At 40.3% G+C, this 21,810-nt stretch overlaps 1 protein-coding gene across 1 annotated transcript in view; it reads left to right on the top strand.

The window, feature by feature from the left end:
* Positions 1–16,779, top strand: part of PDZD8 (PDZ domain containing 8) — a gene marked incomplete at its 5' end in the record, with an annotated part of 60,592 nt that extends 43,813 nt beyond the window's left edge. The window contains 2 exons of the mRNA XM_010152640.1: positions 13,649–13,811; positions 14,588–16,779. Of these exons, the coding sequence (XP_010150942.1) occupies positions 13,649–13,811; positions 14,588–16,779 (2,355 nt within the window). The remainder of the gene's footprint in view (positions 1–13,648; positions 13,812–14,587) is intronic.
* Positions 16,780–21,810: the final 5,031 nt, after the last annotated feature.

The raw sequence follows: 21,810 nt of genomic DNA, 5'->3' as shown, positions 1-21,810 counted from the left end.
TACACAAATAGGTAGTTGAAAGTCTGAGTTTACGCTATGGGTTTCTTGGTAGTTGATGTAAATGAATGAAGTTTTAATAATCAGAGGTCATGGGAATGGGAAAATTAGAAGGGTTTTGCCATGGTACCACACCCATGGATTTGCAGTCTGCAGTTCTTCAACCCAAATCTAATTTTTTTCTATCTTCATCCTCCTTTCCCTCCCCATCTCTGCATATGCAGTGTTTTTACCCTTTTTTTCCTTGTAACCTCTGACTGAATGTAATTTTGCAAGTACTTTTTTCTTAGACTTTTTACTGTTGCATAGATTATAAAAGCAGACTGGGTTTTTTTTGAGTTAACACATCTCTTGTTCTCATGAAGTATGGTGGGACTTAAGTGACTGTGTAATAAATTGGGAGCAAGTTAATAATGAAATTTGTAATTTTGTATCCTGAAGCATTGCTAGATATTTCATCACTTTTACTTTTTTTACTGTACGGTATTTTGTCATTCATCACACTGCACATTCTTTTTTTCTGTAGAGCTCTAATGCCTTAAACCTCTATGTTTTCAAATCAAATACTTAAAGTATCAATTTCAGAGACACCTCAGACTTTGAATACTTAGTATGGAATGTGCCACTTATGAACATTGACTTTTTCTAGCTGCTCCACCAACAGTCTTAAAGTGATAGTCAAGAAAATACAGTACCATGGCCTGATATCAAGGATTCAAATTATAACACACAATGTTTTCATCAACTTCTTGGATGCAGTTTTCACGTTTTTTGTGTTTGATAAAACTTACTCAAATTAAGTAAATGGAATTATTCTTAAGTAAGAATAAGTCAAGAAATCGAAGAAACATATACCTCATTTCAGAACTGATGCAGATTCCATCCTTGTAATACGTAGGAAGATAAACACTTAACCACCTTAAAGTAAACAAGAAAGATTAAAGACAGCTTCTGTCATGCGTGTGCATCTGACAGCCTTTGCCCCCACACACCTTGTTCAGTAAGATTTAAAAAAAAAAAAGTTTATTTCACAGGCACTCTATGGTATTGACTAATTCTTAGTTCATTTTTAAATTGAGGGGTGAGTTGTAAATTCTTTGGTTAAACTAATTGGTTGGGATCCCAAGCAAGCCCTGTCTGCTGGTGGCAGAGAAGGGGGAAAGGGAGATAGAAAGATGATGTGTTACGAAATCTGCTGGGTATTTCTTACATGTTTCACTAGCTATCAGTAAGATCTGTTGCTAATTTAAAAATAATAGAGCATAAAACCAGAGTATATGAAGTTACAGCGAGTGGCGCAGTAAAAAGTTTTTAAGCTTGACATAATTTCCTATTCGTTCTTTCACTTACCTTACAATAGGGAAATATGGAGTTGGTATGTATTACTTCCCTGAGCCAGAAAATACTTCAAAAAACCCCCAAAACCCATGCCAAAATTAATCAACTTTTATTTTGCTTAAGGGTAGAGTCCTGTTCCTATTCTAACTTACTTTTCCTTTGATTCCTAGTAAGATGTCTCTGGAAGAGGATTTTTCTTTCAGCACTGTTGCGTGCTTCAGTGTTAGTGGTTCGAGGTCTAAAATGGGTTTCTGGAGAGGTTGTATGTTCTGCTACCTGCTTGGGGGAGGTAAATTACGGGAGGGATTTCTGCCAGGATGGTGACTAAGCCTTGTGATAACACACAAACCCGCTCTCAAATGTTTAACAGAAATCTTTGTGTAGAGCCACGTGGTTTTTGTTTCTTTTGAATTTTTTTTAGACATTAATTGTAGTCAAGCTTTTTCTTAGCCTGGAAATGGAGGATATTCAGCTCTTTGTCCTAGTAGCTATACCAATTTTGTTTTCTTGTTACTCAAATATCTGCTATGGGGATGGGAGGAGAATCCTACTTTTTTGTTGGCCAATTGTACGATCACTTTGATTACACAGAATAAGCTGCAGCACGAAGGTCCTTTCCAAGCCAAACCATTCTATGAAGAATTCGGACCTTCAGATCTTCATGAAGCATCTCTAGAACCTCGGTTGTGAAGTTAGTGTTGATTCCAATTTACATATATTGGGAATTCCAGTTCCAATTTAGATATATTGGGGAAGTGCTCTTCATGTGTGTGTGGGAGGAAAAAAATATCTAGAATATTTTTCAACTGCAAAGTGAATGTAGCTGGGTATTGATTTCTTTTGCGAAGTGAATTGTCAGGATTTGACTTTGTAAAGATCTTTTTTTCAGTTTAATAGTTGCGGCAATTTTTCTAAGTGATGAACGGTAATGGTATGAAAATCTGGCTTCTAGGTGTGCTGTTGTCTTGGTGCTGCTAATTAGATGTGACACTGAGCTGCTGTTTCACTGCCTGGCAGCGACTTGTGCCCTATAACCGTAAACAAATTGATTTGATGTGATGTGTTCAACAAAATGACCAGAAATAGATGTATGATTGTGGAACTCTTTACTGGCTATATAGTTGTGTGTTTATACTGCAGTGTCTTGTCCAGAACTTAATTGAAAACAAAGTGTGGTTTGGCTGCCTTTTTATGAAAGATTTTTTTTTTTTATATACAGAACCTTGGCCTTCTGACAGTAATTATCCAGAATAAGCTAGATACAAATCCCCATCTTTTCTGGTCTTGGCAGTGTGGGATTTCAGAAGAGAACTGATCATCTGGTTTTGCTGGGCAGAGGGTGGGGTTGAGGGGGGGTGTTATGTAACAGGAACTTAATTTTGATACAGACAGATCCTCGATTTAATCTCTGAATAGCTGTTATAATGCCGAATCGTTTTACTACATCTGCTTTGGTTCCTTTGGGTTTAGCTGGTTCTGTGGGAATGTAGGAGCCCGAAAAATGATCGGGTCATGCAGGATATTATTCAGGCTCGTGCTTTTACTTAATAGCCATCTAGCCATTAATATTGGAATGTTAACAGTTGTCAAGAAGATCATGTTGTTTATGCACTGCAGAAATAACTACCTGTGTTCACTTAAGTCCTGTGATGTTTCAAATTGTGTAATTCTGGGTGCATGTGAGTTCCCCATTTTTAGCCAGTGTTATTGATAGGAGTGTTATTTGTATTATCCAAAATTGTAATGGCTTGTTTGTCTTTTACATCTCTTACACGCTCTTGTGTCAGTAACTGCTTAAATATGTCGCATCTTTAAGAAGGCAAATGGCACTGCTTGATTTCCTCCCCCCTGGTACAGAGCTTAATCGGATAATCCTGTTAGGGCTGGGGGTGGCGTGAGGGGTCAGCCAGGCCTGGGCAGAGCTGGGAAGCCCAGTGCAGCACCGAGCTCTTCCTCAGAGCAGTGATTCTGCTCCCATCTCAAATCCCGGCGTTTCGCTGAAGATTCCCAGGCAAGGAATATTTATGAAGCTCCTGCTCATTTCGGGAGATGCACTGTACTCCAGACATAGCTCTGCAATTAGCATTGCTGTTGCTCTAAAAAAAACACTCCTGCTCCAGAATGAAATCAACCTATAAATAATGTGCTTATTCTTTCCATCAACATTCTTCTTAAAAGGTAACTTTTAAGTCCTTTAAAATGTGACTTTTAAACCCATCAGTGAGATATAAAAGCTATTGTTTGTATGCATTAGAAAGTAGAATATATTTTATTTCCATGGAAACTGGCATCTGTGATGCATGTTACTGTAGCTGCAGTGCAGAATAACTTTCCATACTCTTAGTTTTGATGGCAGTATCCATGTCAGTAATCAGGTGGCTAATGCTGCTGGGTGTTGTAGAATTGTCAAGCAGTTTCTCTGCCTGGGGAAGAAAACTTCACCATGAATATTATTTTCATTATAAGGAGCTTCTACCTGGTAGTCTCATGTGTTTATTACCTGAAGAGTGATAGTAACTGTTTTATCACTACTAATTAGGTACTTCCAAGATAACTCTAAATAATTACTAGCTGGTTTAGAGGTTTTGCCTTAATGTCTACACTTGAAAGTTTTGAATTGTTTTTGCTCCCATCTCGGAGATGAACACAAGACCCTGGTCTTGCCCCTCTCTCATGTGCACATATTCACGGTGCATGAACTCTTGTGGTCTCATTCATCTCCTTTATCTGCAATTTGTATTGCAGCAATTCATAACTAATTTATACAAAGAAAACCATAAAACTTTTTATTGGTTTGGTGTCACACATGCTATTAGTGATGAACTTTCTCTGTTCTTCTTAATATCCAGTTTCAGTAACTTTATTTCAGTATTTGCTTTTGGAGTACCCGAGTTTTTAATGAAATATTTATGATGACTGAGTCATGCTTCAGCGGTATTGGAGGAAGCCTTTTTTCTATCAAAGACATAAATGATGATACAAGATTGGGGGAGGGGGGGGAATTCGTTTTTTTCAGGGCCAGAGGAAATCATCACAGTTGGGTTCAATAAAAACTGAAAGGATGCCAGTGAGTAAGAGCACTTAAAGGAGCTACATGGGTGTTTGTACTAAGTAGCTCTCCAAAGCAGGTCTGCCTCTTACCTTCTGACGCTTTGAAGTTAAATGCAGGTTTTCTCCTGCCTTGTTTGTCTTTAACTCCTCCATTCAACTCCTGTAATTGCTGTTTAGTAAGAATGCCTCAGCAATTCAGGGTAATTGCTGAACCCAGCCTGTTTCACTGCACAATTGGAGGGTACACTTTTAGCAGGAGCTTGGTCAGAGTACCTGCAGTGTGTCAGAAGGACTGGGGAAAAGAAGCTTTACTGCACTAACTACCCTGTTCTGAATTTTGCAGATGTCAGATGGTTCAGTGCTCATCAGGCAGATATGCAGATGTTTAACTTTACTACCACGAATTGTCACATTTATTTTAGATAAATAGTGCATGATAGTGAAGTTAGACATGTGCGTAACATTTGCAGTATGAGGGCCTTAATGAATTATTACTTTAAGTATGATCTTGGTCCAATATGTAACTCACTTCAGAATGAAATTACTATCATATTTCATAACTTATTTCTTGGTTTTTATTTTCTGTTCTACATGCTATTTTATAATGAGGCCCACTAGGTTGCTATATAAGATGACTAGTAAAAAATTCTCAAGAAATTTATCATAAATATGCTTCTTCCTAAAAGTAAAAAAAACCCAAACCCTAAACATGAAAACGGTAACCTTCATCTGAGAGTTGTCTCCCCATGCACAGACTACAATTCTCATAGCTGTAAAAATTCACAGCAAAAGGTCTAACATGCCATTTCCTTTTTTTGCCATTTTATTGTCATTAAAAATCTGTTGTTACTAACATTCTACAAAAAGCAAAGCTGGTGACTATTCCAGACCTTGCTAAGAAAGCAGAGGTAGTGAGTCCATTGCTTATGATTGACTTATCTTTGTGGCACATTTGCTGTACAGACTTTTTTCATTAATAGTGCTATTTGACTGTTGGAATAGAAAGTGTGTGCCATGCTTTTTAAAAAATTTCTTATTTTATTAATTGGAGTGGCTGAAAGGTAATGTACCCATTAATGGGAAATTCAATCCCTTAAAAACTACTTCCAGTCTAGCTGGGAGAAAATTCTGCTGTGCTTAAAAGATACCTGAAATGGACAGCAACAGATTAAAACCAGTGGAAAATGGTAAAAATCTTAGACCCTCTAAGCAACTTAAGGTACGCCCACATGGCAGTACAGCCCTATAATGTTGATATATCTGGAATAACCCAGCAGCACCAGTTGATCTGTACTAAGATTTAGCGCTGTCTCATCATCGAAATCAGAGTGGGCTGAATCACTCTGTGTCAACTGCCAACTGCTTTGACCTCAGGACAGACCAGCAGGTGTAAAGCAGCGTATCCGTTTCGGTTTGAGCCACAGCAGAGCGTAAGAACTAATTACTGACTGGCTGTTTCCAGATGCCAGTAAAAGTCAGTCTTTTGAAGGCAAAGGTGTTTCATGTGTGTTTGGGGGGGTGTTGGTTGGTTTTGGGTTTATTGCTTTTCGCAAAGTGCAGAAGAAATGGGAAAGTGATGTGTAAGTTGAGCTTCATCCGCCGAGTGGGAGAACAATAACTACAGTTTAAATGAAAAATCTTCTGGAGCAGAGTTTTTACCAATTTAAAAAAGGTCTTTAAAAGGTTCAGTGCTATTAGGACTCCAGTGTGTGTTTCTTAACTTCTCTGGATGCTTTATTTTCTAGCATTTGAACTTAAACACTTACCTAGCCATTTCAAAAGGTGAGGTGTAATTCCTCAGCTCTAATCCGTGGTCGGAGCTCCCTCTGAGAAGTCAGTGGCAGTCGCACAAAACATGCAGAGACACTGGTGATGGTGGATGGACACCTGAGTCAATACTTTGCGTTAGAAGTGGGTAATTTTATACAACACCTTCCAAGGAAACAGGAAGAGTCCACAAGCTCATGATTTCAGTATCTGTTCAGTGACGCCCAAAAAGGGGCAGCGGTGTAGCCAGTCCCATAAAGCTATGTACAGCATGAGTGAGTGATCAGCAGTGCCATCGGTGCCTCATTTGCCTGTTACTAATTGGTGCCTCGGTTATGTATTCTCCAATCTGCAAGCATTTTCAGCTTTCCCTCAGCTTCCACAATTTCAACAAACATGTTAATTTAACGGAATCGATGTAAACCTGGGAAGTGGGGGAAAAATACATGAAAACTTTCAACCAAGTCTGATGTTAAAGGTGTCTGTTTCTTCGGTGTGGAGAAGCATCACGTACTTCTTGCTATGTTAATTACTGTCGTAGAACTCCTGTTACTGTGCCAAAATCTCTATCAACTCTAGATTTTAAGAATTAACTTCAACTATGGAAACAATAATGATCAGATGTTTATTCAAACGGTTGTAGGAAACACATTTTATGACTATTTGGAAAAATTAATCCACAAATCAGTAAACTAATTCCCAAGTTTTTGAAAGTGTTTCCTAGTGTATGTTGGTTTCTTAGAAGTAGCACCGTATTCTATCTGTGACATATACTGATGTTTTAAGTAGCCAGTATATAATCTCTTGGATTAGATTACCTTCAACCTTTTTCTCAATAGTGGTTTGTAACTATTGCCTGTTTCTAGTGGGAACTGTAAATTTCTAGTGAGAAAATAAATATTAGAAGCAGTTTTCTATGTAGTGCTAACTTTCTTACAGAGATTATTTCCTTTCTTTTCATCATTTGTCACATTGTATAGTCCAGTCATTCTATAAATACAAATGTAGCTTTGAATTTGTTTTTAAAATGTTCTGTCAACATGTTTTCATACGTCTGAACCTGCCAAAGGAAATGGGAAGATTAAGGAGATGGAGGCACATGTCCAATTTTAGGTAGCCAATTCCTGGGTTTGTTCATTTTGGGTCCGTGTCTGCTTTTGCAGGGAGTTGCTTGGGAATCCCAGCCTACTTAACCTTATGAACTGAATTTTTAGTGTATTTCTGTGCAACTGAGTGTTTGCATGTACTGATACACCTACGTGTGTATAAGACATAGCAGTGAACACTGTTTCTGATCAATAATTGTTACATACTGAACCATTTCAGCATCCCGAGAACAAGGCTGGCTCTCAAATGCTCAGGAAACTCTCCTCTTTCTTTTGTTGGTCGTTTTCTCTGTGCCTGGGAAATTGAAGTGTTTCTGTCTTTGCAAATTCCTTGGTCAGAGTTTACATCCAACACTTTCCATGCAGGATTGTTTTCTTGACAGTTTCCCCAGAACACTGCAGGGGTTATCCTGCCCCATGGACAGGGGGCCTGAAGAACAGCTTGGAAACGGCTTGTGCTACTCTGCCTCGTAGTTTTGGGCTTTGGGACTGTGTCACGAAAGAAAAACATCTCCTTTCTCTAAAGCATAGATGGTAATCCTCTCAGTACACTTAAAAATCCTTCTTTTCTCTTAAGTCTGGTGTTACAAAGGAGTGTATCGTGAGATTGGTGATACCTGCTTCCTTTCAGTGTCTCCTCTAGCCCGCAGAATCTAGCAATCACTGTGCTGTGCAGGTCGTATATGACTGCATTCGGTAGTAGGGCTGAAAAAAGCAGTAAGTAATGTTCAAGTCTATATTTTAAAGATAGATGCCAAAAGCCTTTTTTTAATAATACAAATATCTGAGCCTTCAGAATAGAAGGAAATGCTTCCTAGTTCTGTACTTTAATGTTGGGTTTTTGACATGAAATATTCCTTCCTTTCCTCTCAGCGTGCAGGGCTGTCTAGGAGAATGTAATACTTCACACGCACTCTTTCTTTCCCCCAAACACGTTAGACCATACCTTGCCAGAATACCTAAGATCCACTGCAGGAACTCTGATGGGTTGGGAAAAATTAAGGCTTTTATCTACGGTATGGCACTGACATTGTGACACGTAAGAAATACTGTGCTTCCAGTGATGTAAAGTCAACAAAATAAGATTTCTTATGTGCTTGGGTGATCAAGCTTTTATCAGCCTTTATTCAAAAGAATGTGATGTGCACACTAAAATCTAATAAAGCTTTATTATGTTAATGCTTACAAATAGTTATGGAAATCTGGAATATTAGTTACAGAGTAAAATTAAGCTCTCAAAAAACAATTTCCTTTTTAGTTCCTGAAAAAAAGTAATATGCTTTACAAGCAAAAGACACATGCTCCAGTTATCATGCTGTGCCTTAATTTTGTGACTTTTTATTTTTGTGTGTATCTAATAGTTTTTTAAAGTTTAGCTGAATGATGTTGCACCGCTAGTAATAGCTTGGCATACGTACTTTTCCAGATATGTTCTCCATATTTATTGATGGACATTATTATGTCTTAAATACTGAATGGAAGTGCTATACCTCATGTTAACTCTGTATTCAAAACCAGCCTGTCTTCATAGCTGGAGTTTTGGAAGCAAATATGATGGCATCACATTTATCTGTTGCCTGGAAGAGGGATGTTTATCGTCCCTTTGCATTTGCAAATTGTTTCAGACTGATAATTTAGTGAAGCATTTAAAGATTAAAACTGCATCCTGTATTGACACTTGTGTAAATATTTGGCCATTTAAATGGTATTAGCAAGCTGTAAACTCCTGAATGATCCCTGTGTAGCTGCAGAGTTCAGCGTCAGTATGTCAAAAAAGGTTGGAAAACCTGATTTTCACTGTCATCCAACATCTGCTAGGCTTTCAGAACAGCAAGGCTTTTTTTTTTGAAAGGCTGTGAGACACAGCATAATTTTCTGCTGCATTATATTTCCAGAGCAGACTTCCAATATTGACCCGAAAGTACTCGTGGGGCTGTGCTCTGCAGCGGCTCAGACTCAGATGCATATAAATGAACTAAAGCCTATACCGTGAAATCAATGTTCATAGACGTTTTTCCTGTAAAAGTCAGGCATTCACAGCCCCACATCAAAATGTTTTATTAATTTTAAAGTGAATGGACATCTTACGTCATCATCTTGTGGTGTTTTTTCTTTTTTCCTCGAATAATAAAACACTAAGGAAATTACTTCTTTTCAGTTTTTCCCCAGGCAGTCATTCCTATTGCATCTTAATCTCAACGAATATTTCACAAATAGTCTGGGTGATGCTTACCTTTCTTAAACACCTACCTTTTTTTTTTTTTTTAAGCTCTGTAACACAATTTAGCTCTGACTCTTTCAATGTAAGTTACTCAGTGTATGACTGTCACTGGCAAGTGGGTAGCATTATCTGCTTTATCTTGCTTCTTATTTAAGTGACTACTGAAGTTTGCAGGAACTAGTAAAACAGAGCTATTAATGAGATAAAATTAAAATAAACTTGCTTTCATATGGTATAGCTAGTTGGTTAAAATTTCCTATTCTCCTAGGCACAGCTGTTAATTGTTCTTGCTTGCAGCAAGCCTCCTTGGTGATAAATGCCCTTTCATTACCAGCAATTTTCTTCTCACCTCTGTCTCATTTAGGTGATTTTGGTCTTTCTGATGTTTCATGTTCTGGGACATCTTTGGCTCTTCACATTTATTATCAAGTTTTAATTTAAGGAAGGACAGAAAGTAGCTGTGCTGGGGACACAGAGGTGCTTGGTTTGTGGGTGTACTTGTTGGGGTGGGGGGTGTTTGAGAGCTTGAAGCGGTGTTTACCTGCGCTGTAGCTAGCATGAGATACTGCTGGTATTGTCGTTTAGCGAAACCTGGATTTGCCAGAAGGAAAAATCAAGGAAACTACTCATCTGGTTTGGGTTGATAAATAAAACCAGTTTACTTTATGAGAAGGCTTGTGACTGTGCCAAAGTTAATAAAAAGTTGAGATGAACTTTGTTACGTTCAAAGGCGTTCTGCTTCCCAAACCGGCTTTCCCTCAGATACTGCTGGGATATGGGAAGTCTCCTCGCCATCAGTGGGTCATGCACGCTGTCGTCTGCGGCCCGTGTCCCTGCATGGGAGCCAAATGTTCAGAGATACCTAAGTGTCCCAGCTGTCCCTTGTTTCTTTTATGTGGTCTCCCCGGGGGAGGAGGGAAGGGTGAAATGCTGGGAATCACCTCAGAGGTTTCTAGTCCTTTTATAGTAGAGGATATTTTCATTGTTAAGTCATCTGCTGTTGAGATCTGCTCAAAGCAGTCCTTGGATTCAAAGGAAGCTGAAGAGGAGGAGGGTCTGTCCTGACAAACTGTAAGAAAACTTTTGATAACTTACCAAACTAACCATTCTATGATTCTATGAACTTGTTTTCCTTTTTACTGTCTAATTATGCTATTCCCTGTATGTGTTAATCACGCAGTTTGCAGTGATTGCAATTAGAGGTCATTGCTGCCTTTTAGAGAACGCTGGATATTTCGGTACCAGCTCTTGTGACATTCTCTTTCCAATAAATCCTGTTGCTTTCTGGAGAGCGTGTCTTTGGAAATCTTATAGCTCCTTTGAGCCACTCTTTGGATGAGAAAATATCTGACTCTAAAAGAAAGATTTGATGAGGTAACTCCCGTAAAAGTGTTAGGGTGGCCACTTTCCTTCAGTAGCTGGATATTTCTCCGAGCCGCTCCAAGGCGGATTGCACGAGAGTTCTCTCATGTTGCAAACGAGCAGCAACATTTCTCCTGCGGGGATGCAGAACTAACAGACTATCTCGGATGAGCCACGACTTCAAAACATCTTGTCTTACTAATTGACTCCAGTTCTGGGCATTGAGATCCAGGACTAATGTAAGATTTCAGAAGAAACTATATATCATCAAAATCGCTGTGTCCCTAAAAGAGTGTAATTAAATGGCCAGAGTAACTGTGTTAAGAGGAAAATCATCCTGCCTTGTTTTTTCTCCACCATTCTGTCTACCATCCATTTCTTTCCTGAAATTCTCTCAGTAAAGAGCTTTATACTTAAGTGGACTAACAAAAATTAGGGCGAAAAATGGTTATAGTTTGCTTTTCAGTCCTTTATCATATTCATGTTTGTCAGTGTTCCTTAAGTGGGAGTTTACTTCCTGATCTGCATCATGATAGTTTCATTATTTATCCAAACAAGGGTTTGGAAATCTCTTTCCAGCCATAATCATTTAGAGCAAGATTTTCAAAGGAAGCCTCATAGGAAAATTGAGATTTGAGTACTTAAACTCTGTGGCAAATCTTGGAAACAATGGGCTCCTTGTAGTTTGATAGCAATGTGCAGGGCTGTGTGGCAAAGGGCAGTGATTTTTGGGAGATTTTGTTGCAGGTTTGTATGCTTCCACAGCAAATTCATGTCACTTGTGTTTTTGACAGTTAAAATATTCAGCTAGTGTTTGTAATTGTAGTTGTTCATGCTGTTTCCATACAGCACCTGCAATGCTTGAGTTGCTAACTTAAAGCCATATTATATATAAACAGAGGACTAAAGCAGAAGAGAAATTATTTTCTTTTTAAAAAGTTTTTCTTTTCTTCCACAGGTATTTCTAATACTTTTTCTTTGTTCCTTAACACTCAGGAGGCTATTATTTATTTATTTTAAATGTACTTATGTATCAGTTTTGTTGGTGTAAGTGGTAAGAGCCTTGATTAAAACAACCCCCCCAAACCCTACAGCAGCTGTTGCTGCAGGCAATTCTTTACTTGTTTGCATTATAGAAGAACCTTGAATCTTGAAACTGCAATTAAGCTTATACTTGGTCTTACTGTCATTACGTAAATTACTGGGTATTCACAATAGATGGTAAGGGTAATGTTTTCTCCTGAATTTAAGTGACTGTGGGAGATGCAGAAGTGACAAAGCTTAGAAAGTTAATGCAAGTCAGTGCTGTTCTTGAGCATTCAGCAGTGCTGTTGAAACTCAGTGCTGCTCTTAAGCAAACTGTTAAGTAGTGTAGCATTTTATTTCTGTAAAGAACTGAACAACAATTAGCAAAAAAAACCCTCAGGATTTGGTGCTATTAAGATATAGGAAAGGAGTGAGAGCCACGCAGCCAAAGAGAGAATCACGTACTGAAGTTAAGTAATCTGCTTCCTCTGTGGAAAGCCATTGCACTAAACTAAGCAAACGGACACGGCGGCCGGAGAGGAGGATCAGCTCCAGACAGATCAAACACTGAGGATTGAATAGCAGCAAAGCAAATGCAGAAGGATGAAGGACACAGTTTACCTAAACTTGGTAAATTGAAAACAAATAGAAAAACCTCCATAGGAGATTTTCTACAAACAGTGTCTGTCTCTCTGTTCTTGGGAATCAAAAACCAAAAATTAAATTCTGTCCCTGGAGCTGAAACACAGACTCAGAGTTCCCCTTTCAAATAGACAGACTGTGCTTTAGTGGAGTGATAGTAGACAGCTATTTGAAACAGTCCAGAAGGAATGTGCGTTGCAGGGGAGGGGGGGACGGGGCACCCCACCAAACCATATTGTAAAATTCATTAAGGACAGTCTTTATTAAGAAAAAAGTTGCCAAAGATCTCGAGCACTGAGGTGTGGAAACTGACCACTACTGAGAGACGTTCTTCCATAGGGACTTCCAGATTCTGAGAGGATGCGGGCTGAGTGTGGGATGAAACTCTACTGCAGAGATTGCACCTCAGTCATTTTTAAGGATATTTGAGATTGAGTTAAAATTTATACTTATCTGGCAAGATAAATATGAGTCAAGGGTTCTCAGTCTTTGAAGAAACTCCTTAGGCTATTGTTAATTTAGATTTGTTCTAAATATGCTTTAGCAATGTGTAAGTACGTGACAGTTTTCTCACTCCAAACACCTTTTTGTATAGACTACTTAAGAGCTACTTGTAGTAGGAGGTTTTCTAGCAGAAATGTGATATATACAAAGTGATACTGGGTTGACGGTGCAGAGCTCCTTTCATAAAACTTCTTAGCAGTTAAATGGCTGATGAGGTTGTGCTTAATTAAGCTTTTAGAATTGGGGCTTTTTGCGAAGATGAGCCATGTACTACCTTTCCTGCCAATGTCTGTGGACAGGTTAGCTCAGTATTAATTGTACATAAGCTGTTGAACAGATGTGTTCATGCATACAATCATTTCTGTGTTCGGTTTGCTGACGGTTCCTTGCACGGCGCTCTGGTTTTGGCATATTTGGCTCTTCAGAACCGGTGACGTTTGGTTCCATCTTTCTCCAAAGGTGTAAACTGGGTTGGCAGATGGTTAATCTGTCACGTGATAACCTGCTTAGTGAAGTCAGTGAATGTCCTGATGTATTTTTTTAAAATAATATCGGTTGTATAATTTTATTGAATCATTAATAACCATAAATACTTGCAGCCACCTTAACCGACATACTCTCATCTTCCTTCTAGGCAGAACTAGTGAAAGGGAATCTGCAGAGTGTTGGGCTCACGCTCCGCCTTGTGCAGTCCAAGGAAGATGACGCAGGGCATGTTGTCATTGAGACCGTGACTCCAAACTCACCTGCTGCAGCTGCTGATCTGCAGAGGGGGGACAGACTTCTAGCGATTGGCAGTGAGTAATGCGTCAGCTTGCAAAAGAAGTGTGGTCTTGCGAACTGGGAGGCCCTGTCTGCGTGCAATTCAGCTGTGTTGCCTCTCACAACAATTACAGTAATGCCTGGCACTCATAATAACAGGCAACTGATGATTGCTCTAGAGCAAGGGAAAAGTCATTTTTGCATGACTTTATTTGGGCAGTGTGCTCATTTAAGATACTTTAGCCTGCATGTAATCTGTTGAATCTGACCATAGCCTGCAGATACTGTCAAATAGCTCCCAGAGATCTGGTGAGGGAGGTGCTTCAGCTCGCTGTTCAGCCACACTGAGAATGTTAGCACAGTGCCTATATTTTGTTAACGTATTGGACCTATTTTCTTTGTTAGCCTGCTTCTGGTTTCATTGTGACTGTGTATAAAGATCCCCATGTCTTTGGAGTCCTTTGTTAAATGCCTGCCGCTGAAAAGTCCAAACTTATTATAAGACCAAGGTTAAAAAACGTTAGCATATAAAATCAGTGTTACTGTATAGATCACAGCATAAATAACACACAGGAAACGGGAGTATTTGTTACTTTCTTTTCCAGCCCCTTAGTGATACATTTGTATGAATAAACAGGAAAGGATCCATCTGTTGCGTTTCAATTAAGCTCTTCTGTTGTAATTAACTTCCTCTGTTAGAGAGCAACGGTATTATTACTACTATTAAAGATCTAAACGTATTTTGACTATTTTTGGCTATTTAGATTGTTATCATAATTAAAATGTAACAATTTTTGTCTTTTTTTCATAGGTGTTAAAATCACATCAACTGTCCAGGTGTTGAAGCTTATTAGACAGGCTGGGGACAGAGTTTTAGTCTTTTATGAAAGGCCTGTTGGGTATAATCAGCATGGTTCAGCACTGCAGGATGGATTTGGACAACTGGAAGACACTGCTTTCTTGACACAGCCGGAAGATGACCAAGCTAGCTTATCAGCTGATGTTGACAACAGAGATTTTGATTCTGAATTTGAGGACTTAGCTTGCGAATCACCTGACCAAAAAGAAGATCTGCCAACGACTCAGAGTCCCAAACGTTCAGTAGTAATACTTGCTGCTAAACCGCTTGGAACTATATCTCCGATTCTGAATCGCAAACTGCATTTAGGTTATCAGACGGCGTCAAAAACGCAACCAAAAGAAGGAGCTAAAGCGGCAACATCCAAAGCGACTGAGGGTTCAGATGCATCCCAGCAGTCAGGTAAACAATCGCAGGGATCCAGCACTAAGCCTCCCGTGCCACCTCGGCCACAAAGCAAGCCTGTTTTGCCTACTAGCGAAGCTCAAAATCTCTTGGAAGCTGGAAGTGTATCCTCTGAAAAACCAGAGAGGCCACCTCCACCTGCAAATAATGGAGAGAAATGCATGGAGAAGGTAGTGAAGAATAACGATCAAATAGAAGACCCAGCGGTACCAAAAGTAATAACGGCCCCAAAACAGGATACATTAAAAGATGGACTTTCTGAAAACGCACGTAGTTACAAAGACAGTGGAGATGATCATCGAACATGGGAATCACCAGAAATTCCTTATAAAATCCGGCAAGGCCGATGGCCAAGGACGAGAACATCCTCCTGCCTCTTTGAAGTAGAAGGATACCATAAGTACCTTAATGTTGCACTGTGGTGCAGGGACCCTTTCAAAGCAGGTGGGTTTATCTGCTTAGGATATGCAAGCATAAAACTTGAGGAAATTGCTTTAGATTGTATAGCTACATCCTCAATGGAATATATTAGAACGTTTAAACTGGATGCTCCCACACCGAAAGCAGCAGTCACTAGAACAGCATTGCGGAATTTGACAACCCATAAGGGATTCAATGAAAAATTTTGTTATGGAGATGTAACTTTACACTTCAAATATTTAAAAGAAGGTGAAGTAGATGATGCAAACTTTCTCCTGGAAAAGGAAAGGGAATGTCACGTGGAAGAAGAAGCTCGTGCACTGCAGAAAGAGGATCCTTACTTGGGACAAATTGTTCTTACGGAGAACAAGCATAACTTCCAAGATACTCAGTTTCAGAATCCAACTTGGTGCGATTACTGCAAAAAGAAAGTCTGGACTAAAGCTGCTTCTCAGTGCATGCTTTGTGCTTACGTTTGCCATAAAAAATGTCAAGAAAAATGCCTAACCGAGACGCCCTTTTGTGTAGGAGCTGAAAAGCGACTTGATCGAACTGCGGGCGGTTGCAGAGCAGAAGGACAGGAAGCTCCCCAAGCCGCCGCCTCTCGTGTGGATTCGGAATCGAAAGCCGTTAACAGAACTACGGGGTTGACCAGGCACATCATCAATACAAGCACCCGTTTGTTGAACCTGCGGCAGGTCCCCAAAGCTCGCCTCTCTGAGCAAGGAACGGAGGGGGTAGAACCTTCGCCGAAGCACACACCAAACACGTCTGACAATGAAAGTAGCGATACTGAAATCAGTGGGCCCAGCAGCCCCTCAAAACGGGCAGGTTCGGGGATAAAGCTGGTCCGAAAGGAGGGGGGTCTAGACGACAGCGTCTTTATTGCCGTTAAAGAAATTGGTCGTGATCTCTACAGAAGTTTACCCACGGAGGAGCGTTTTCAGAAATTAGAATTTATGTTGGATAAGCTCCAGAACGAGATAGACCAGGAGCTGGAAAATAATAATTCACTGGTCAAAGAAGAAAAAGATACCTCCGACGCAAGGAAAAAAGCCTTGGTTTCTGCTGCACTGGCGAAGTCGGGTGAAAGACTGCAGGCCCTCACGCTGCTGATGATCCACTACAGAGCAGGCATCGAGGACATCGAGTCTCTGGAGAACATGTCCTTAGAGCGGCAGTCCAAAAGAGTGACTAAAGATTCGGAGGACGCCAATACGGCGGAAGAAATGGATAACGAGGATGTCAGTCTGACGGAGGCTCCAACATTCAGCATCATATCAGAAGAACCGGTTGATCCACCTCCATCAGTAGACTGATACTTGCGTATTTAGCCCTGGAAGCAATGGACCGAAAGAATACTTTGCACTTAATTACAGACACACACAAATTAAAACACTGGTATGATGTACGTGTCCTGCTTCTCCACAGTTACTTGCCTGTGTAAGAGTACAGCTAATAACGGTTCTTCTCCAGCTACAGCACCATCATTTTGCTAAACTGGCTGGTTAAAACAACATTTTTGGGGTTTATATTGGAAATTTATTTTTAATAACTTATTTTTTTCTAATTCCAGAACCTTACCATTTCACATCAATGTGTGGTGTCCTTAATGTATTACTGCCCCCCACCCTCCACCTGTTGTTTGTTTGGTTTTTTTTTAAGCTAGTGTTTTCAATAGGAAACTGGCAGGATTTTCAGAATGTTTAGTCTCCATTGTACGATGAAACAATTAAGCTTGTTGCATGCCGAAGCTGATGACTGGCACAGGAGTCGCTGAGGGACCAGGCGTCAAAATGCTGATCGGTTCCTGTACGTCATCTGGGCAGCTGTGTCTGTGTTGCCAAACGTATCCTGAAAGCGATCAAAAGGTCTTTAATTTTGTCCGTTATTAGGATTTACGGAAGTTAACGTTGCGTATCGTTTGTTTTCTATATTTTTGTTAAATACAAGAACTTCTCATAGTTTGTAATTAACATGAAATATAGTAATGCTGTACTTCAAAAAAAAATCCTCCTTAGAACCTTGGGCTGTTGTGTCCTGGCTGAATAATACTAGCTATCGAAGAACATACCAGTATCTCGTAATAATTTAATTGGGAATATTTTAGAGTTAAGAGGCTGGTTGCCCTTCCAGAGCAAAGTTACATGGTTTTGTGGTGGTGTGTCACCTGATACCCTGACGAAGGATAACTTCTTCACAAGGGTTGGAGGTTTCACTGCATTCTATGAAAAAGCATGTAACGACGGTTTACATAATTCAAACCAAAAATTAATACGTTGCTGCTGACGTTCTCATTTCGGAAAGCTTAAGGTACAAAATACTTCACAGAATAGTTAAATGTGTTCTCTCAGCACTTTGGAGTGCTCATACGGTGGTGAGTTGTATTCAGCTTCCCAGGCAGAAGAGACAGTCGGGGCAGAAGGAGCATCTTTCTCAGAAAAAAAAATGTCCTATAGTGTATATAACATGTTTTATTTGAGTCAAAATAAGCGAGTCCGGTAGGGACGAGGAAGAATTCCAGCCAGCAGCTTTTGAAAAGAACTGTTTGGCCTTGTGCTGTGTGGATCTCGGCGTCAGCTGGCTAAGGCCGTTGTTACTTACTTCCTGTAGACACGTCCGCGTCTCGTTTCCTGTGTGCGCCGTGTGAAACGTCATCCTCGGGCACGGGGTCAGGTACTGGGATCCTTATTACTGGTATCTTGGTAGTGGGAAGAAAAGATGCCTTTATGGGAACGGAGTTGAATGTAAGATGGTAAAAAAAGCTGTTTTAAGTTTTCGGGCAGCCTGCAATGTACCTCTCCGTCAGATTTGCTTCTCGGTTCAGTTTTGTGACGGGCAAAACGAAGAAGCGGTGGTTTTCACAGAGGGAAAAGCACACGCGTCAACAAAACGGTTACTCCCGCTCGTGCAACTACTCGCGCTTTGCGTTCTGGGCAGTTGACGACTTGGCTGATGTACGGAAAACACTATCCATGCTACGATAGGCATGTGACACACTTGGGAAATTAAGCTTCAGCAAATAATCGCACAAAATTAGCTTCCCTTCTTGACTAAAAGTTATTTAACCTGTACTTGCTTGAGATGCTTACTGAGACGCCCCCGCCCCGTTTTCTCCGTGGCTTACCATTGGTGGCGACCTGCCTTCAGTCCCCATCGGTGCTTCCTCTTACGGACAGGTGTTCGGGTGTAGCCAGGTACCTCACGGAGACCCCAGTACCCATGAAGGAGCTGTGAAAACCATGCGAATACCGATTTTTTTTTTTTTTGCGAAAACACATCCGTGGTTTTAAAGTGTCGCGCGGGGGGTGAGAAAAGCTGGATATCGTTTTCCTCCAATAGTATTGCTAATGATGATTGTAAGAGATAAATTAAACGTAGTGCAATATTTTTAAATATATTGAATGGGAAAAGGGTAAAATAGTTGTATTTTAGTGATGAGAAGGAAAACAAATTCCTATCTGGCATTAATTACAATAAACGGTGAATCTCGAGGGGAATACTACATTATACTATTACATGAATACTACATTCCTGATGTAATCTTTTGCTTCATGCTTGACTGTAAATAGCTGAAAATAAAGAATACCACAGAAACCAAGAATATCTTGACTTAATGATATCCGAATAGGTGGCAGCTACACACATTTGCAGAAGATCTGCCTAATATGATTTTGTTGGCTATTATTTTATCATGAGAATAAGCTTTAATAAAATAGTTTTGCTAAATTATGAACTTCTTTGCATTGTGTTAATATTTTTTTTTTGAACATTCGTATTGCAGTAGTTCATCATCTAAACCTCTTGGGGAGGAAAGCACACATTTTGTGTTAAATAGAAGTAGTGATGCTGGATTAATTGGGGTTTTATGCATTCATTTTTATTCTGCACAGTTTAATAGTAGACAGATTTCTTTCAGAACGGTGATTCCAGCTGATTCTCTGTGTACCTAGAGAATCTTCCAAAGCCCCCATAAGCATCCCCAGCATCTCGTAGGACCCCCCGGCGCTGCTGAGGTGACACCACCCTCCGGCCAGCGGCGCTGCCGAGTGCCACCCCAGTGTTGTGAGGGGAACGGACTCTCCAGACGTCGTGTGATGGCAGGGCAGCTCCGAATCCATTAACGCAGCCGTACAAATCCTGGTCTGCGAGCTCAGCTTTGGTCAGTTTTTCCTTATAATTCCTTCTCCTTGGGGATAAGGAATTTTCCCCCTTTAAATGTGAAATAAAACACGCGTGGATGTTTACAGCTACAGGGGAGAACTAAGGTGTGGGAGCGAATGAACCAGGTGACTTTATCAGGTTTAAAGTGTCACAGATAAAAATATACAAAATATGAAAGAAAGAACCCAAATTATTGCAGGGCAGAGGGTTTTTTGGTGTATTTTTGTGACTAAAACTACTTCCTGACTGCAGGCAAAAAGGGTTTGTGTTTGACTTTTCTACTTTTTTGTGTAGTAAGTAACTGCTTAATGTCTGTTTTGGGGGGAAAAGATGGCACAGAGAGCCCACACGTGTCTCTGGCTCTGAATTCTGTCTCCCTCTGAGTTCTGGTGGAGCAGGAGCAGAGCGGGTGTCTGGGAGGGGTTCTGCTGAGCAAACCACAGCAAGGTGCTGGTCCGTAAGGCCCCGTAGAAACCTGGCTCTGCCCGCAGAAGAGGCGTGTGATCAGTTCGTCTGTCATTTACGCCTTCTCCTGCTCGCTTTGTGTTGCAGGTTAACGCGCGTTTCTCCTTAATTTGGCTTTCCCCAGAAGAATGGCTTCACGTATTGGTCTTGTGCTGTCTTTTTTTTAATCTATATTCTGTTGCTGTGTTTGCATATGCTTAAACTTGTGAATTTAAGCAATACATTGGTTAATCAGCTGGCAAACAACAGGCAGTATGGTAATTTAGACTTCTAACATTAGTATCTTTGTTTCAAATATAGTTTTGATCAAATTCTTAATCCAAGAGTTCGCTGAAGCCAAGTAGAAAGTAACTCTGGGGGGAAATTTCAAGTATCCAAATGATCTACAACATGAAAATTTGGACGTAGCGCCGACAGTTGGTCTGTACGATTGTCACTTACTCGGTGAAGTACTCCACGTGTGACAGAGGTTTGGTTTACGCTGCATTAACGTCTGTCTCCCAGCACCCCGCAGCTTCGAAGGAAGGATTTCCAGCTGTTACGTGTCATATTTTCAACGCAATTGAAAACACACCACTGTCAAAACCTGTAAGTGGACTTTAAATAACTTTATTTTAATGTAGTCTGAATGCATATTCATTGACAAGGCAATACTCGAAGTTTCATCCACTATATCTTGTCATATTTTTGACCATAATATATACACTTTACAAAACTATATGTAAACATCGTATCTATACTGTAGTACATGAACCATCTGCAATTACGTGGAAGAAGGCACATAAAGATTGTAATTTTACAAATGAAAAGTTAACACCACAGTTGATAAGGACCTTGGGATTGTTTTTTAAATGCTGATCTTTCCAAGTCTGATTTTTTTCTCAGTGCAGTTAGGGACTGCCCGGTACGGAGCTTTGCCTCCGTCAGACTGTGTCCCCAAAAGTGAAGAGATACTGGCAACAAACCGGTCATGGTTTTTCATTACTTGTAGCAAAGTTGGTACTTTAATTTTTTGAAAAATAAATATACATTGAATTTCTAGCTGTGTATGCAAAGGCATGTAAAATAGTCTTTTGTGTGAGCTGCTGATGTTACCAGCTGGCTTTTGGGACATTCTAAGAGTAAATACTGTGATACTGCAGCTTTTCTTCACCAGTCGCCTAAGATGCAGCTAAAATAAAGCTGAGATACGCTGGAAGTAAAAGATTCAAAAGACAGGAATATAAAAAAGTGTCTTCATGCTGTCCTTGTTCCCTTTAAGGGAAAGGAACTGTGTCTGTACTTACTTCTCTACCCAGTGTTGTGTGGTTGGTTGGGGCTTCATATCACACAACTGGTCGGCTAATTAAAACTTCATTAAATCGCACTGACTAATAGCAGTTTAAGTACTGTTTCCCCTCGCCATTCCATGAGGGGCTCAGGTAGGGCTCGTTTCTGAAAGGAACTGTGTCTGTACTTACTTCTCTACCCAGTGTTGTGTGGTTGGTTGGGGCTTCATATCACACAACTGGTTGGCTAATTAAAACTTCATTAAACTGCACTAATAGCAGTTTGAGTACCGTTTCCCCTCGACATCCCCCGAGGGGCTCAGGTAGGGCTTGTTTCTGAACTGGCAAAGCAGCTCTGCCTTTTCCTTGGCTACCCTGCCACCCGAAGCTGATCCGAACGCTCCCAGCGCTGTGCCCATCCTCCTCCCAGCACCCCAGCTCCTGAGGAGGGAC

This window comes from Eurypyga helias, unplaced genomic scaffold, assembly GCF_000690775.1.
Source record: "Eurypyga helias isolate BGI_N326 unplaced genomic scaffold, ASM69077v1 scaffold7375, whole genome shotgun sequence".
Taxonomy (NCBI): Eukaryota; Metazoa; Chordata; class Aves; order Eurypygiformes; family Eurypygidae; genus Eurypyga; species Eurypyga helias.
Note: the sequence above shows the minus strand (reverse complement) of the source record. Positions and strands in the feature narration are given on the sequence as shown.